This window comes from Rhipicephalus microplus, chromosome 5 (assembly GCF_043290135.1).
Source record: "Rhipicephalus microplus isolate Deutch F79 chromosome 5, USDA_Rmic, whole genome shotgun sequence".
NCBI classification, from domain to species: domain Eukaryota; kingdom Metazoa; phylum Arthropoda; class Arachnida; order Ixodida; family Ixodidae; genus Rhipicephalus; species Rhipicephalus microplus.
In genome coordinates, this window is record NC_134704.1 from 131,126,010 (window position 1) to 131,145,191 (window position 19,182).

General features: G+C 46.4%; 2 protein-coding genes across 2 annotated transcripts in view; both read left to right on the top strand.

The window, feature by feature from the left end:
* The first annotated feature begins 838 nt into the window (after positions 1–838).
* On the top strand, positions 839–3,736 carry LOC142817574 (putative glutamate receptor). Its single transcript, XM_075894617.1, has 3 exons — positions 839–847; positions 962–1,042; positions 3,311–3,736. The coding sequence occupies exons 1-3, from the start codon at positions 839–841 to the stop codon at positions 3,734–3,736; spliced, it is 516 nt and encodes a 171-aa protein (XP_075750732.1).
* Positions 3,737–4,793: 1,057 nt separating this feature from the next.
* LOC119173714 (glutamate receptor ionotropic, kainate 3) overlaps positions 4,794–19,182 on the top strand; it is a 33,442-nt gene continuing 19,053 nt past the window's right edge. Inside the window, exons 1-2 of the mRNA XM_075895946.1 lie at positions 4,794–4,993; positions 13,039–13,264. Of these exons, the coding sequence (XP_075752061.1) occupies positions 4,811–4,993; positions 13,039–13,264 (409 nt within the window). The 5' untranslated portion in view covers positions 4,794–4,810. The remainder of the gene's footprint in view (positions 4,994–13,038; positions 13,265–19,182) is intronic.

Consider the following 19,182-nt stretch of genomic DNA (forward strand, 5'->3'; position numbering starts at 1 on the left):
TGTTCCGGTAATTTCAACTATCTGGTGTTCATTAATGAGCACTGATGTCGCACAGTATACGCACCGTGCACGTACTATCTTTTCGCCTCCATCGAATTACGGCAGCCGCGACTTGTATCGAACTCCAGATCTCCGGGTCAGCAGGCGAACAGCATAACTGCTACACCAGCGCAGCCCACTATCAAGAAAAGCTGTCACCGATTACTGTATATATATAGAGAGAACAGGGTGAAAGGCGGGGAGTTTAACCAAGTTTCATGTGTTCACAGCACATGTACACGTATGAGCCCTGTAGGCAACCCTGCGCTGGAGAAGCGGGCAGGGGAAGAAAAGGAAGAGGGCAGGGGAAGAGAAGAGGGAAGTTAATGATTAAGCCGAGGCGTAATGAATTTTCGTTTCACATCAGATACGATGAATCAGACCGGTGTCTTTGAGAAAAGGCATTGGCGCTTTCGTTGCCTTTCGGAGCTGGGATGGGCAGCGCCGTCATTCCCATGTGGTGTAGGAACATGGCACGGTATAGGACCTTCGTGTGGTATGGGATCATGGCGCTTTATTGGAACATGGCACGATATTGGACCATGACGCGGTATTATATCAGTGCACGGTATTGGACCATGACACGGTATTGTACGACAGTGCGGTATTGGAACACGGCATCGTATTAAACCACGGCACGCAGTGCTGAACCATGACTTGTCGTAGAGCACGAAGTGCAATAACTGCGCCGTCGATGAGACTACGGGGCACCTTTTGTTGCCGTCCGGCATACGCAAACGAGAAGCTTCACCTCCGAGTGTAATAGCACCACCCTTACGCGTACCAGGTTGCTTGCGAAATGCAGCTGGTAATAATTTTTTCAAAGATCCTGTACGTAAGCTTGCCGTATATTGAAAAGAAATGTAATCAATTCAACAACACAATAGTAACTCTTGGTTTTTACTCTCTTTTCCGTCGCTAGGAGGCCGACCTGGCTATCGGCGACATCACCATAACGAGGGAACGGCTGGAGTACGTCGATTTCACCACACCCTTTTTGCAGGTCAGTGTTACGCTCCCACATCGCATGGCGTCTACCGCATGGCTGCTAATAATGTCTCTGCTTCAGCCTTAATACCGAATAAAAATAACACCTAATAATTTTTTGCTCGCTTGAAAGCAAAAAGCATGTCTCAAATGACAGGCAGGGTGAGTTAAGGCACAACTGAGTTTGAATAAATATCTAATTGTTTGCCTGGAGTACACAGGTGTTACACCAAAGTGAAGCCGCCATTTGAGTCAATAATGTTCATAGAGATGTTTCTGACTTGTGGTATGAAACGTATACGTGAAAACCAACCTTCTGCTCAATCACAATATTTTCTTTCTCAACGAGAAAGTATAAAGAGCAATTGTTTAGTGACACCAACTCTTTTTTCCATATTCAATATATATAGCATTCGAAACCATTACTCGTGGCTCTCCGTACGGGTAGAGAAATTTGGTCAGTGACAAGGATTTTAGCGGGCGCCAACGATGCCACAAAGGGAGTCTTGTTTTTTAGGGGCGAATCTTCTTATGGCGTGGGTCATGTGTCCTGGGCGTATGTATAGTAGTAGTAGTAGGTTGCCACCTCTAGTTTAGGCCTTGTAATGTCCGCTAGATGGCGGTACTTGTATATGACAAATGCATGATGAAAAGATGCAAGATGTCGATACTTAGAGTGTTCAATAGATGGGCGGGTGGACAGACAGACAGGCATACAGACAGACGGATGGACGCGCGGATGGATGGATAGATGGACAGACGCAACGACGGGTGCGTGGACCAAGAGATAGAGAGACAGACGGCCGCACGGACGGATGGACGAACACCCGTATGGACGCACGGACGACAGGTGTTCGCACAGACGGACGCACGGACAGAGACACAGACAGACGCATGGACGAACACAAGCAAGAACAAACAGACGGGTGTAAGCATGGGTGAACTTGATTGATTGATTTGTGCTGTTTAACGTCCCAAAACCCCCATATGATTATGAGAGACGCCGTAGTGGAGGGCTCCGAAAATTTTGACCACCTGGGGTTCTTTCACGTGCACCCAAATCTGGGTACACGGGCCTACAACATTTCCGCCTCCATCGGAAATGCAGCCGCCACAGCCGGGATTTGATCCCGCGACCTGCGGGTCAGCAGCCGAGTACCTTAACCACTAGACCACCGTGGCGGGGCAAGCATGGGTGGACTGAACGACACTTTGCCCCAGTCATCACCATTTACTCCTTGGATACACTGTGATTTTTTTATTTTGTCTATTGTTTAGGAGACACTGGTGCTTTTATATAGTTTCGGCTATTCATTCCTTTTGACAGTTAGGAGAACTATTGAAAGTCACAGCCACGAAAAATACACCGTCTTCCACTTAAGGGAACCATGAGAAGCATGCGAGGCAGTGCATCCATGGTTCAAAATAAAGTTCATTCCACCACGAACGCCTTGCCCAATGTTAATGCGTTCTTGCAAGCTAAACACACCATGAATTCACCCTAGTTTCTGTTGCTGTTATTCGTACCAAAGTGATGTTAGAGCCCGCCATGCGCATTCGTCGCCACGCCTCGCGAGAGCACGTGGGTTCATCGCGCTTCTGCGCAATCTTGTTTCCCGACGTCATCACATGAATGCTAAAAGATTGCGAGGGGAAGCGGCCGCAGTGCCTTAGTCAAGCGCTTAACAGGCCGGACCGCACTTGCGTGGGAGCGCATTGCGGTGGTGCTTGTGGTAGCTGTTGCGCATGCGTAGTGAGTGTGGTCACGCCATTGTACTCCGCCATAAGCTGTTTCGCCTCACACCTAAAACATCACTCCCAAAACAGCTCACACTAGACGTTCAAGTCACAGCAATTTACCGGAAAGGCAGAGTGGTATTAAACACAACCCACATTACTGCCAAAGCACATAACGTTACTGTCCACATAAAACGTAGTCGGAAGGACGGCAGTAAGCTGTCAAATATCGACGCACATAAAGTTCACTCGCGTAGCAAGCCTACAAATGCGCACAACGTGCCCTCACAGTTACAGACAGTAAACATGACGCGATATTCTTTTCCTAAAGCGTATGCGTAAAATTAACTTTCATGGGGGTTATTAAGCCCTCCTGTAAACGTTGTCGAAGAATATCAGTCGGTCTAAGACTTTTTTTAGTTCGGATAGTGCCCACTTTTCTTCCGTCACAGGGCGCTTTCTGTGCGTCACGTGAACATTGTTTTGACGGTTATCAGCAACCATGCTATAACCTTAACCTCTCGCCTTGTTCCGGTATTTCACACAGAATGGCCTCGGTGTTCTGTACCGCAATGTCGACCATGACTTTCACGACCAATCCGCGTTCCTTCGTCCTTGGACGGGTGAGCTCTGGCTCTGCACGGCCAGCGCAGCTCTGGCTTCGTCCCTCGCGCTGGCAATCGCTTCGAGGCTCAGCGCCACCGAGTGGGTTCCCGCCGCCTCATCAAGATCGGCGGCCATGGCGAGACGCTCCACTTCCTGTGGCGCTTACCGGAAGGCACCCCGTCGGGTGCAGACGCTGCGAAATCGGTTCACGCTAGTCGACAGCCTCTGGTTCATACTCGGTTCACTGCTGCAGCAGGGCACAGAGGTCTTTCCCAGGCAAGTGGCATTCTCTGCGGTGAACATGGCTTTCAATGTTCGAAAACACGGGTATGAGAAGTATTCGGCAGCGCAGACATGCGTATGCTAGTATGACTGTCAGTATTATAGGGTGTGTTAATACATGTTCAGGACGGTGAAGCGCTAGAAAAAAACACAGGACAAGGGCCTTGTCCTGTGTTTTTTACAAGTCCCCGTTATTTCTAGCGCTTCACAGTCATGATTTGCTAGTCTTCAGTGGAAATCAATAGAGTAAGTCTGAATATTATAGACAAAGAAGAAGTGGCTTACTTGAACGCAGTTAAACAAACTTGTTAAGGAGTAATAGCAGCAAGTACAGCGGAAAACATGCTTTGGCAGTGTGCTAGAGTTACGCATTACTTTTAAGCAGTAGAGCTAAGCACAGGTTTGCTTAGGAATCGCATCAATGCGGCGAAGCTATACTCTGTTTTTGCCTTGGACAAGCACAGTATGTTGCCGGTCCACATCCACATAATGTCGCCAACGGGCGATAAACTTCGCTTACGATAACTAGTGTCAATCCAGTTTGTTGCAGCCGAAAGTCGGGAAATCCGAAAGTGGGGCCAGGCATAAGCTTCGCCACAGTGCACGGTTGTTAGCTTCGTTCTGGAGACAGACGCGCAACGTTGATGCGTAAACGTAGCAGTAACTCGACATCGTTGGCGGACCCACGTGACAAGCAGTGGCACATTGGCCATAGTTCTCTTCACATCGGTGGAGTCAAATATAAAATTACCGAGGAGAGCGGCTGTTAGCGAGTTATCATTCGCATATCCACATTAGGCAGCCAGTATAAAACTAATTGCCGAGGTCCATTTTTTGATTGCGATATTTGGTAAAAACCATATGAAATGAAACTGGTAACAGGCGACTTTCGCATGCACGAACTAGGTCGACTCGAAAGAGTGAAAAGGAAACGAAGGAAAAACTGGAGGACAGAGCAAGAACCGGATGGGACCAAGCGCTGAAAGCAGGGCTTGGTCCCGTATGGTTCATTCTGTGTCCTAGTTATTTTTGGATTGTTTCACACTGATGTATCCTTACTAAAGAGCTTAAACCCACACTCTTTCAAAGCGACTACGTGACGCAAAACAGACCCTAACACAACTTCTGTGAACAATCCAGGGCACTCGCAACCCGAATCATGGCTGTCGTCTGGTGGCTCTTCGCCTTGGTGCTGATCACATCCTACACTGCCAGCCTTGCGTCGCAGATAATCGCTCAGCACCTGCAGGCCCCTCTCATACAAAGCATCGGGGATCTCTCAAAGCAGTCCAAGATCAACTACGGCTGCGTCACCAAGAGCGTCGCGAGAGGGCTTTTAAAGGTGCGCTATAACTTAAGGCAATGGTTTATTGCTGCTACTTAGAAATAAAGGTACAAGAGGCTACATGCTTCTGTTAGACACATACATATCTAACTAGGGAATTGTAAGGACAACAGAAAGGCGGAAACCATGGAGGCTCATCTTTCCGTCACCACTTGTAGGCGTCTCTTTTTTTTTCGCTCCTGTCACGTAAGCCCACAAGTGGGAATCAAAAAAGCTTCCCGTTGGTCACCCTAAAATGCTGAAATTTCGGAATGAGAATAAAATGATGACAGACAAGAGGAGGCAAAGCAGAAAAACATTATGCAGCTGAAATCAACGTGAAAGCTGTAGAAAGTGCAGCACAGCGATTCGCCTGCCTCCCAGAGAAGCTTGCGATGTCCGGCTCGCGCCCGTTGCCATTCTAAAGAAGCAGCCTGCTCGACGTTCATTTCAGGAAAAAAAACCTTTATTTGCGATGTGGCTCTCAATCCACCTTTTTTACTTTGTCCTCACCTTCACATCACTCCCCCTCATTGTCACAAAGGTTTCCCATCTCTTGTTATTTTATTACCATGCATAAATATGCTATGCATTATTCATATTCAAGAAACACGGAGCCGAATCACAAAGCAAGACAAAACAACGAGAGTGATGACTAAAAACTAGTAGCTTTATTCAAGCGAAGCAGAAAAGGAAAAGCAAGAAAGGAGAACAAAACATTCGCTGTTCTTATATGAACTCTAGCCAACTATCCCAAGTTTCCCTTTTGCTATTAAGCTTTAACCTTTCTCCTTCGCTTCCTCCACACCTTAAGATCTCTCTTCCTTACACTTACTTTCATTTTCCACCCCATTGCTATAATGTACTGCGTACAGCTACGATATGGTACACCATTACGTTCGTTCTTTCCCTCAACCTCATGCCCGCGCGCTTCCTTCTCACCCTTCCTTCTCTTGCCCACCCTATGTTATACGATAATACACATGGATATGCTACTATGGTTGCTTCGCTCTGCTCCACCTTCTCTTCTTTTCGTTTCATTCCTTTTCAAATCTCTTCTTCTCATTCTCGCTCCCTTTTGCCGTCTTCATGCTGTACTATACATGGTCATGCTGTACATGAATGTGTCACATCTGTGAACATGGTTAACAATAAATGTGGTTTTGTTCATCTGCGTATAAATGAACCTTAAATTAAGTCTTAGTGCAAGCGTCGCAAACTTGATAACCCGCACTATCGGTGCACAATATTACTTTTATCGGTTGACGCGTTTAAAATGTACGGATGGCTTTGCCTGCGTGACAACAGAGAACTATGCCATTCTCTACCCTGTTTATTATTCTTTTTCATCGTCCTCATCCTTGCTGCCTGTCACGACTCGGCACCGAAGCACAAGTTCCTTCAGAATCTTGGCACGGAGCACTCGACTAGCATGTGCTGCGCAAAGAAAGGAATCTTGTGAAGTAAATGCTGTAGCTGGTTTGCTATGAAATTACTTTCCATGCAAACTTTTATGTTCACAGTGATGACGTATTTGAGGGGCAGCCGGCACAGTGATCTCGAATCTTAAGTCTCATCCGTGGATCAAGCTTCAGTTTTTTTTTTCACCGTACTACATACAGTTGACCAGCTGGTGAACTTCACTGACGGCGCAGTTCTTAAATAGAAAAAAAAAGGCAGAAGTCACCGTTGCTTTTAAAAGCACTTGACGTACAAGCGAAGCTTAATTGCGTGATGTCATACGCAGCTGTGCTATGTTTTACTCTCTTTCCACTTTCTCTCCTCCTTACCCTCATTTTTTCCAGTCGTCTTTATTTACAATATACGTATGCAATATATATATGTATAGCGGTTAGAGCATCCGCCTTGCATGCAAAAGATCCGTGGTTCAAATCCCGGTGCCGCGCAGTTCCCAACCAGATTTAAAAACAATCCGCGTGATGATGGAACTGCATTGAGAGGCCTGGGGTGCGGTCTCACCGGTAACCACCGCCGGGAACGCACTCCTTCACCAGAGAATGATTGGTTATCCTGGTGCAGTATCTGGCCACTACCTTCCCACATGCATACGTCAAATAACTCACGGCTCTCAGCCTCCAGCACCTGCGAAGCAACTGACCACGGCGGCGGTCAGATCTGCAACGCAGCAGAGGGTGCTCTGGATCCGGACAGGCCGCCATTGGAACCTGAACTTGGCAACTTCCTCGCTAGATAAAGTTCTAGCATTAGCTAGAACCTTATCTAGCGAGGAAGTCTAGCTGTACTATTCGAGGAGCTAGAGGGTGTTAAATGAGATATAATAGGGCTCAGTGATGTTAGGAGGACAGATGAGGCATATACGATGCTACAGAAAAGGCACGTCCTTTGCTATTGGGGCTTGGCTGCCAGAAAATAACCGGGAGTAGGGTTCCTAATTCAAAGAAACATAGCTGGCAACATAGAGGAATACTATAGCATTAATAAAAGGGTGGTGGGTATCGTAATTAAACTGAATAAGAGATATAAGATGAAGGTAGTACAGGCTTACGCGCCTACATCCAGCTATGATGAGGCTTCAGTTGAAGGCTTCTATGAAGACGTGAAATCGGCAATAAGTAAGGTAAAAACGCAGTATACTATACTGATGGGAGACTTTAATGCAAAGGTAGGGAAGAAGCAGGCTGGAGACCAGGCAGTATGAGATTATGGTATCGGTACTAGGAACGCCAGAGGAGAGCTACTAGTAGAATTCGCAGAACGCAATAATTTACGGATTTTGAATACCTTCTACCGAAAACAAGGAAACCGCAAGTGGACATGAAGGAGCCCTAATGGCGAAAATAAGAATGAAATAGACTTTATAATGAGTGCACACCCAGGCATCGTGCAAGATGTGGAAGTGCTTGGCAAGGTACAATGCAGTGACCATAGAATGGTATAATCTCGAATTCGCCTAAACTTAAAGAAGGAATGACCGAAACTGATACGCAAGAAACCAATCAATGAGCTAGCACTGAGAGTGAAAGTACAGGAATTCAGAGTATCACTTCAGAACAGGTACTCCGCTCTTAGTGAGGAAACCAACCTTAGCGTAGATACAATGAATGATAATCTGATGAGTATCATTACGGAGTGTGCCGTAAAAGTTGGAGGCAGGGTACTAAGACAGAACAATGGCAAGCTTTACCAGGAAACGAAGAATGTCATTAAGAAGCGTCAAATCATGAAAGTCTCAAGTACAACAGACAAAATAGAACTGGCAGAGCTTTCGAAGTTCATTATTAGGCGTAAGGTATGGGATGTGAGAAGTTATAACTTGGAGAGAATTGAACACACTCAGAAAAACCGAGGGAGCGTCAAAGCAGTGAAGAGGAAACTTGGGATAGGCAAAAATTGTATGTATGCGCTTAGGGACGAAGAAGGCAAAATAACTACCAATATGGATAGGATAGTTAAAATAGCGGAGGAGTTTTAAAGAGATCTGTACAGTAGCCGGGACAACCGCGACCTTAATACTATAAGAACAAGCAGTAACCCAGACGACAACCCAACAGTAATGATAGAAGAAGTCAGAAAAGCTTTGCAGAGCATTCAAAGAGGCAAAGCTGCTGGTGAGGATCAGGTAACATCAGATCTGCTGAAGATGGAGGACAGATTGTGTTAGAAAAACTAGCCACCCTGTTTAGGAGGTGCCTTCTGACGGGAAGAGTACCAGAGTCTTGGAAAAATGCTAACATCGTCTTAATACATAAGAAAGGAGATGACAAAAACTTGAAACTTACAGGCCGATCAGCTTGCTCTCTGTAGTATAAAACCTATTTAGAAAGATAATTGTTAACAGAGTAAAGAAAATATTAGAATTCAATCAACCGAAGGAACAAGCAGGATTTCGAACAGGCTACTCAACAATCGACCACATTCATACTATCAATCAGGTAATATAGAAATGCTCAGAATATAGCCAACCACTATACATAGCCTTCATAGATTACGAGAACGCGTTTCATTCAGTCGAAAGATCAGCAGTAATGCAGACACTGCGGAATCAGGGCGTAGATGAAGCATATATAAACATCCTGGAAGAAATCTGCAGGGGATCAACTGCTACCATAGAGCTTCATAAAGAAGGCAACAGAATACCAATCAAGAAGGGTGTAAGGCAGGGTGACACAATCTCCCCAATGCTATTTACCGCGTGCTTACAAGAGGTTTTCAAAAGCCTGGAATGGGAACAGTTAGGGGTAAGAGTTAATGCAGAGTACCTTAGTAACCAGCGCTTTACGATGACATTGCATTGTTGCGTAACTCAGGGGACGAATTGCAACTCATGATTGAGAAGTTAGAAAAGGAGAGCAAAAAGGTGGGTCTAAAATTATTCTGCCGAAAACGGAAGTAATTTACAACAACCTCGGAGGAGAGCAGCGCTTCCAGGTAGGTAATAGTGCACTAGAAGTTGTAAAAGACTATGTCTACCTAGGGCAGGTAATAACCGCGGGGCGGAACCACGAGACTGAAGTAACTAGAAGAATAAGAATTGAGTGGAGCACATTTAGCAAGCAGTTTCAAATTATGACAGATAGATTGCCACTATATCTTAAGAGGAAGGTATATAACAGCTGTATCTTGCCGGCACTTAGCTACGGAGCAGAAACCTGGAGACTTACAAAGAGGGTTCAGCTTAAATTGAGGACGACGCAGCGAGCAATGGAAAGAAAAATGGTGGGTGCAACCTTAAGCGACAAGACGATAGCAGAGTGGATTAGGGAACAAACGGGGGTTAAGGATATCATAGTTGAAATCAAGAAGAGAAAACGGACATAGGCCGGGCATGTAGCGTGTAGACAGGATAACCACTGGTCATTAAGGGTAACTAACTGGATTCCCAGAGAAGGCAAGCGAGTTAGGGGGAGACAGAAGGTTAGGTGGGCAGATGAGATTAAGAAGTTTGCGGGTATAAATTGGTAGCAGCAAGCACAGGACCGGGTTAACTGGCAGAACATGGAAGAGGCCTTTGTCCTGCAGTGGACGTAGTCAGGCTGATGTAGATGATGATGATGATGATGATGTATGCTTACGCAGCAAGAACGTAAGGTTACAACCCCGCTATTTCCACTTCGTCATTCAAGCCAAATATTGATGCCTAAATATAGTAGTGCAGCGGAATTTTCATTGACACTGATCAGCATTGTCATGTTCTAGCAACACCGACTGATCTTCAAGGCCAAAGGGCTGCCGCAGGGACGTCAGATGGTGGGGGCCTATTACGCCGCGAAAGCGGCGGAGAGCCACTGTTTCGTTCATGTTTTAGGAGAGCCAATGCTCCCGCTGTCGCAGCTTCTGCGGCTAGATTGGGCCGAATAAAAGATGTGGGAAAAAAATCTTACTGAGCTTGCTCACTAAGATAACTGGGCCCCCACCCTCTGATGTCACTGCGACAGCCTTTCGGCCTTGAAATTCAGTCGGTGTTGGTTCTAGCCACCGTGCCGCGCCTCTCGCACAGTTTTTGTAGAGCTCAAGGTGCGCGAGCCGGAGAGAACAAGCTCACGCTCCTATCGAACCAGACGCCAGCAAGCGCCGCCAATCCGCCTCGACTGTGGTCGAATAAAAAGAATGAGATCGAAACGACCACGTCGGCCACTTTCACGTCTGTCGAGGTTCGCGCTCCAGTAGAATGCACCTAGAGACTTCATCTGTGTGTCAAGATTCCTATATGCTTTCAGCTGACCTGTAGGCAAAATAAACACTCATGCCAATGTGAACGATATATTTAGTCTGAAAAGCCAAGAAACAAATGCCAGAGCCGAGATCACAAGACAAGTGTCCATGGGGTTTCCTGTGCGTTTCAGCCGGATAATGGATGTCGGCTAAATTATATATAGTGCTGCTCAATAAATTTGATAAAGCCTTTGAGGACACGTTCCTTATGCTCAGTACAAAATCACGTCTGCACAAACTGCACAAACCTCTAGCGGTGCACATACCTATATATTTAGATTGTTAGCCGAACTAAATTTCATTTCTTCAAACAGAGTTCCTAATCAAAGTTTTGGTTGCGTAATAGGCTTGCGTTCACTTTACAGTCACCGACTTTCACAGTGCCAGACTGACATTCTCAGATTTTTTTCCTATACAGTGATTACTTCTCCTATTCTTTGTATCAAGCGGCATTCCAAGGACAACTGAGCACACAGCAGCGGAATTCCGCTCCAACTATTTCAAACTTTTGTTCTCACTGGCGTCAATATTGTGAAGTAGCAACATTCTTTTGGCCATTATGTTACTTGCTTGCAGCTGCTATGTCTGGTTCACTTGAGTATCGACACTATGTCTGTTGTGCTTTGTCTGGCACGGTGAGGCAATAATTTGTTCAAGTGTTATGTCTTGGGCATCCCAAATATGTTTTGTTTGTTTGAGTTTCATTCGGATTGGCTGGCGGCGTTTCCTTGCAACGAAAGTAATGTCACTGCTTCAACCCAGGTTCTTAACTATTATCACATAATGACATCACAAGCTATAGCATGTAAGAGAGTATGCCATGTGCATTACCTAAACGAAAATATGTTTTGCCTTAGTAGTCGTAGGATTTTGGCAGTGACAAAAAAAAAACAAGCTCGGAGGATGCCTGAGCTTCGCTTTCAACAGTAAAACAAGATAGCATTGTCGGACGTTTCGCTTCACCTTCTTAATCACTAGTGTAAAAATAATGATAATATCGAAGTTTTTACGACCCAAACTCACAGTAATATTGTGTAAAACGTCGTAGCTCCGGGCAAAAGAAACTGTGACCATTTTGGTTTCTTTGACGTATCGCATGGTACACATGAAACTGTATCGTTCCGCCTCCATCAAAATATGAATGCCGTAGCTGGAATCGAACGCGCGACCTTCGTTTGAGTGGCAGAGCCCCGTAACCACTGCAGCACTGCTGCGGGCAATCACTAGGCTTGCTTTCTCCGTAAGCAGCCAAGCTGTGCTGCAAAGAAAGGAGCGTCTGTGCGCCTGTGAACTGGCTTTTTCAAACTATCCTAGATTTCCTGCCGCATATATTGTTCGGAAGGGCCACTGTGACATAATTCTGCCTTTTACTGGTGGATGCGGTAGCGATCACTCGACCTTGAGACAACACACGCACCTGCGCAGCTGCCCACGTTGCTACTGAATTTTTTTATAAATATACCTAATTAAGTCTATGTGTTTTGAGATTGACGGGTCTTTAAACCAGCCTTTCGTAAGAGAATTACCGCATTTGGAAGCCCAGCGGGATTCTACGCTTCTGCCATACAATATTACATGTGTTAATGACACTCCTCGCACGACACGGCGTCCGTAGACTGCTTTTATGAAGCATTTACGAGCACAGACGGACGTGGTTCTCTTGTAGAACACCTGCCCTTACACTCACACGGGGACTTTTTGGTCACAACCGATGAAGTCGACACCAAAATGCCTGTGGCAGGCGCTTTTTAGGTTTTTGTTTTAAAAAGAAGGAGTAGTGGTATAGAATTGATGTTGGTCTGGGAAATGAGTCAAACGAACACAATCCTCGAAGTCATTCTTCAATGGCTTTTTCTTTGACTGCCTGATTTATTTATTGATTGATTTACTTATTTATCGAATATTACTAGTGCCTTCAAAGCCATTTCATTGGTTTTAATTAATTAAAACGCATATTACACGCCTTATGAGAAGTGAACATGAAGACGTGATCATAACCTTACTACTACACCACAGTTTGGTCATACCTAGACAAAATCATGGAGTGCATGGTCAAACGCATCATTTAAATTTATTTTACCAATGTCCCTGGGTAAACGGTTCCAGGCTAAAAATGTAGCGGGTAATGACTTTTATACGCGGCACTTTTACAGGAACTTTAATATAGCACTTTTAGACGCTGCATTCACATAAATGAAATAATATAAATATTAAAACAGTCGGCATTCCATCCTCTATATGTAACAATGCAACCAGCTAAAGGTAATACAAGGACATTGAACAAGATAGACTTAGTGGCTTTATGCCAAAATTAAACACTCCTTTGTCCGTGCTCCCACCCCCCTCGTCTGTTTTTTTTCTCTATGCAGGAGTCAGCTGACCCTCACCTGCAGAGGGTGTGGTCAACGATGGAAACGTCCGGGCCACATGCTTTCTTCGACTCAGTATCTACCGCTGTGGTAAAAGTGCGCGAAGAAGGCTTCGCCGTGCTCATGGACTCGCAGACCATCGAGTACCTGGTGGCCCACGACTGCAGCGTCCTCCAGTTGCCGGGTCGTCTTGAAACTGGTGGATTCGGCTTTGCCATGCCTCAAGGTGAGGGTGCTTATTGTTAGTGAGGCTCGTAGAGGCAACGCTACTTGAAAAAAAAAAACTCTACTAAAAACTCTAATAACTCTGACAAGTCGCTAATTGAATACTTCATCCCTGAATAAATTTTTTACGTAAGGTCAAGGCGGACGTACTGATATCTAGTTTACAAAAAACCACACCCCAGTCGGAAGCTAGCAACCATAAACTGAAGTTGATTAAATCGTGGACTACTTTGTTCAGCCAGCTGAGTAGCAAGGACTTCGACGATTTCATGGATTTCAACATTCATTCGACTTTCCTCCAAAGGCACTGAGCCAAACCAACACTGTTGCTCATAGTACCAACACTCAAACTCTCACTCTTTTGCGACAGCGCTCCTACCGTGTCTCAGCAGCGGAACGTGATATCTTTGTGACGCAAGTGAACGATATGATTCAACACGATGTAGTCACGCCTTTCTCCTATTCTTGGCTTTCACCTGCAGTGTCGGGAGGAAAAAAAGATAGTTCCTTTAGATTTCACGTAAGTTACCGGCGTTTCAAGAAAGTTACTCGAAAAGATCTCTGCCATCTTCCTCGAATCGATGACGCCATCGATTACCTACAAGAGGCTGAATACGTTTCATCGTTGGCTTGCGTTTATGTTATTGGCGAGTGCCCATGGCAGAATGTGACCGTGTTCAAACAGTGTTCTTTTATGACGAACGGCTTATACGAATTCCATTATTCCGATTCGGTCTTTGCAATGAACTTGTAATGTTCTAGCAAACGATGAACAGCATTTAGGTGGCCTAAAGTGGCACATATGTTCACGTTATCTTGGTGACATCGTCGTCTTTTCCCCAGACTTTCCCACCTACGTCAACCGTTTGCGCACGACTCTTCGTTGTCTTACAAAGGAAAAACTTCAGCTAAACGCGAAGACATGCCGCTTCGGAGCTCGCCGACTCACTATATACCTTTTTACTCAAGGCGTCCTGGTCACCGCCATAGACCTTTCTGGGCTGTTGTTAGTGCGCGTGACCCCCGAAAAGTTCACCGCCGAGGCTTTGACGTCGGCTTTTGTACTCTCGTGCAACATCCCGGAAAGGAGGAAATCCTCCTCTCCGTAAAAAAAGGTCCATACTTAGCCATGTAGTGTCAAAGAATGGTATACTTCTGAACCCGGACAAACATCTTGTGGTCAGCGAGTGTCACAAAACGAGTGCTCAAAAACGGCGTGCCGCCAAATTTTCGCGACGAAACACCGGAGTGACGCCGCGAGGTCAACGATAAAAACAGATAACAAACATCCAAAGACTCCCCGAGCGCGCGATTCTCTCCCTCGGAAGCGTAGGTTCGCCGACGAAACCTCCTCGCATCGGCGGCCGAGCAAGTCCTGGAATTTTCTAGATGTAAAGGGGTGTGGTGATGCCGGGTTGAGTCATCCGTCGCGGACGGCCCCCGTATCGTCTCGCCCTTTCCCCCAGCCTTCGCTGCGCATCGCGCCGACGAAATGATGAGAACTTTCTGGAATCTCGCGTGGAAGGTATTTAATCGAGCAGCCGAGATGAGAGATCAGGAGAAGAAGGAAGTTAACGCCAGAGCGCGTAGGGTATTCCGCCGTGTAGTCGACGAAGGTTTTGTCCGTAGTGACAAAGCAGGAGACGAAGAGGATTTCCACTTGAGTGGTGAAGGCTCAAGCTACAGGCAAGAGCGTGTGTCTACCGCTATTGAGCGAAGACGCGTGGTAACAGCTGCGTGTGTGAAGCCGACGGGTTTCCGGCGAAGAAGATTGAAGCATGGAGAGTGGCCAAGTGAAGACGCGAGGTTTCCTAGAAGAGAAACTTAAGGGGCAGTCGAGGTTTCCTGGAAGAGAAACTTCGGGGGCAGCGGAACGACAACAACGCTGGACTTTGAGTGAGTGATTCTCGGAAGAGTATCATCCAGATTTTGTTCCAAGAACTTTGGACTAAATAGGTTTTCTATCTCTTTAGTCTTTAGGTGTTTTGGTTGTTCAATGCATGCGACTGCATTGTAGTGCATATTGTTGTCTGTGTCCGTTGTTTCGAGTGTGGCTGATTGTACTGTGTAGTACGTTGTTTGATTGGTGACATATTGTATTCAACTATTGTGGAGTGTGCATACTTGTGTATTGTTTTTGATCTGCCATTTTTGAGAATATAATTTTGTTTTGCTTATCAACTCTCGGCTCTGACTTGTTCTTTGGGCCACAGCCGGCGTCCGCTGGCGCGCCAAAAAGGACCACTTCTAAATTGTCCACGCTTTCGTGGTGCGGTTCGGGAGGCCGATACTTCGGCCCTTGGAATTAGCCCGGCGATTGCCTCCCGAATTAACGGGACCTGTGGCAGCGAGATTCCAAAGCCAACAACGCTCCATAAACAGAGGGTTCCGTGGGCTTGTGCTCTTATTTTCGACACTTCCCGTGCAACTTTGCATCAGTAATTGCACCATGGACGAAACTACTCGCTGGCTCTCCTAACCTTTCCAACTGAACCCACGCACGTGACGACGCCTTCAACACACATCGCCACCTTCTTACACCACCGCCAATTCTGCGTCACTACGACCCATCTGCTCCGATCGAAGTACACACTGACGCAAGCGGTGTCGGTCTTGGCGCAGTACTCGCGCAGCGTAAGCCCGGAATTACGGAATAGATCGTCTCATATGCTAGCCGTGTCCTCACAAGAGCAAAAATCAGCTACTCAGTCCCCGAGAAAAAGTGTCTCACCATTTTGTGGGCATTAGCCATGTTTCGTCCTGACTTGTGCGGCCAGACTTTCGACGTGGTAACCGACCAATAATCACGTTGTTGGTTAGCGTCCCTATAAGATCCCACTGGTTACATTGGACGTTGGATTTTTCGCCGTCAGAAATTTCACATTCGCGCCGTCTACCAATCTGGCCGGAAACATGCCGACGCGGACGCGCTCTATTAATCAACATTGCCATCTAGGGAAGACTCGCAGTCAAAAGCAGATTTTCCCATCACTGCCCTCTCCGTCACAAGCATGCCATCTGAGCAGCGAAAGAACCCGCGAATTACCTCGCTCTTACACATCTATTCTGACACTTCCACGCCTGCGCACCCACGTGCTTTTCGTTGCCATGCAGTACATTGTGATAAGAGACGCACTATTATACAGAAGAAACTACAAGGCGGATCGTTGCGAATGCCTCTTGTGATACCAAAACACATGTGATTTGACGTATGTGTGTATCTTTACGCTGATCCGCAACGTACTCACGCTTGCGCGTTCCAGACGTACCAACGGCTTCGCCAGCGTTACTACTGGCGTGGAATGTGCACCTTCAACCGGAAATACATTCGATCCTGTCCATTGTGCCAACAACACGAGGTATTTGCCCATTCACATGGATTACTGCAGTCTCTACCATGCGCTGCATGCCCTTTTGACCGTTTCAGCATCGATCTGTATAGACCACTCCCTTACTCCGCGGCTGGTAATCGATGGGTAATCGTCGCCGTGGACAATCTTACGAGATACGAAGAAACAGCTTCTCTGCCTTCTGCTAGTTCCCAAAATGTAGCCAATTTCAACTTACGACGGTTCGTGCTACGTCATGGTACAACGCGCCAACTATTCAGCGACAAAGGGCGGGTGTTTCTACCTAAAATTCTTCAAAAAATCCTCCGCTCGTGACGCCTGGTTCAACGCACCTCTACAGCCCATCCGAAGACGATGGGTCTAACTGAGCGCTTCAACTGAACGCGGGGAGACATGCTCGCGATTTACGTCAATTCTGACCAGCCTAACTGTGATGCGGTGCTCTTGTTTAGAAGTCATGCAATGGTTATGCGTATATTACCGCGACGCAGTTAACAACAGGCTCTTCACCTTTCATTCTTCTGTATGGCCATGAACTATGTGCTACTCTTGACACCATTTTGCCGTATCGCCATGACGCTTCCGAATTAAGCCATGTTTTTCAAATTGTACAGCACGCTGAAGAGTACCATCAGTTGGTGCGTCCATTCCCCTTGAACGAACAAGCCACCGAAAAAAGTCACAGCTTTGCTGCAAAAGTGAAGCAATGAACGTGATAGCAACAAATTGGAAGGTCACGCGCAGAATGGCCAGCAGATTGAAACCTGCCCCGCGTTTTTCACGCACATATGACGCACGAAACGTACTCACAGGCACACAGATGAATGCGGATAAGCGTCAAAGTTGTTACTTCGCTGTGTCTGAAAAGCGCGCCCTTTTCGCAAATGGAGGCTGTGCAACGATTGCAGTGACCTTTGTGTACCTTGTAACTACAACAGAATCATTCCAGTCAAGCCCAACGCCAGCCAAGACGTATGATCCCCTCCACCGGGAGATAAGGGTGCTCGATAGATTGTTCACTCCCCTCCTCTCTGCAGGCTAAAATACGCGTGAGAAATGAGAGCCACCGCGTGCTCAAGGCGCCATCTTGCTGATGAAGGAAAGAGGAAGCAACAAAAGGGAGAAGGCAGGGAGGTCAACCAGAAAAACGCGATAGCCCACCCCTCCCCCCGCGCCCCGAGATGCCCGCCAGCAGATGCAAGTGGTAGATATAAACATCCTGCCATTTGAGCGTTCAATGACGTACCACTCGGTGGCTCATTGGTTAACGCCTCGCAATCACGACGCGGAGGTCCCACGATCGATTCCGCGCGCCGGAGTATTCTTTATGGATTTTTCGTTTCTTGTGTTTGCATATATATAGATACGTATATCTATACCATGCATGACATCGACACCGACGCCCACGTCGACGGCGGTGGTGAAATACAGCCGAGACTGTCCATATAATTGCTATCGCAATGAAAGAAATTCACGAACGCGACCAGCAAGTCCTGGCTTTCGCCGTGGGCTCATTTGTCTTGCTCCGAGTGCCTTTCTAGGTCCTTATTATGCCGTGTAACCGCGCTCGCACAAAAAAATCTGTAAATAAGCCTGTCAAACATCAACAGACACGAGCCGCCTTGATTGCGAGACAGTGCGCGTCAGTCTCCTCAAGCCGTATCACTACCCCTTCCATCTGTCGTCCCCATGACTCTCCAGGCGTCGCCAGGATGTTGTAAGGAGGAAGAAGAGCGATATGCCACAGTGGGCTATGATTTTAGCCTAAACGCTGAGCGTGAACTGCTGTGATTATGCCGCTAATATATGAAATAAGATTAAGATAACGCGAAGTTGTCTTGTCACTTCTTGAATATATATTCAAGAAAACTTAGCGGTTGTCTTACCGGACTTCGTCGCTAGTATACACACACACACACACACACATGTATATATATATATATATATATATATATATATATATATATATATATATATATATATATATATATATATATATATATATATATATATATATATATATATATATATATATATATGCACGGGAAGACAACCGGCATACAAATCACAGCGCGGATCACAGCAGTTGATTGATTGATTTGTGGGGTTTAACGTCCCAAAACCACCATTTGATTATGAGACGCCGTAGTGGAGGGCTCCGGAAATTTTGACCACCTGCGGTTCTTTAACGTGCACCCAAATGTGAGGACACGGGCCTACAACATTTCCGCCTCCATCGGAAATGCAGCCGCCGCAGCCGGGAATCGAACCCGCGACCTGCGGGTCAGCAGCCGAGCACCTTAGCCACTAGAGGATCACAGCAGTTCGCGCTCGGCTTTTCAGGCTAAGAACGCAGCCCACTAGCTCTTCTTGATTGATTGATATGTGGGGTTTAACGTCCCAAAACCACCATATGATTGTGAGAGACGCCGTAGGGGAGGACTCCGGAAATTTCGACTTCCTGGGCTTTTTGAACGTGCACCCAAATCTGAGCACACGTGCCTACAACAATTCCGCCTCACTAGCTCTTCTTCCTCCTTACTATATATATACATACATATATAGTAAG

Bases quoted from the DNA above. Each gene is read 5' to 3' on its own strand.
- LOC142817574 (XM_075894617.1), top strand. The intron at 1,043-3,310 runs GTCAGTGTTACG...TATTTCACACAG, and splicing joins TCACCACACCCTTTTTGCAG to AATGGCCTCGGTGTTCTGTA.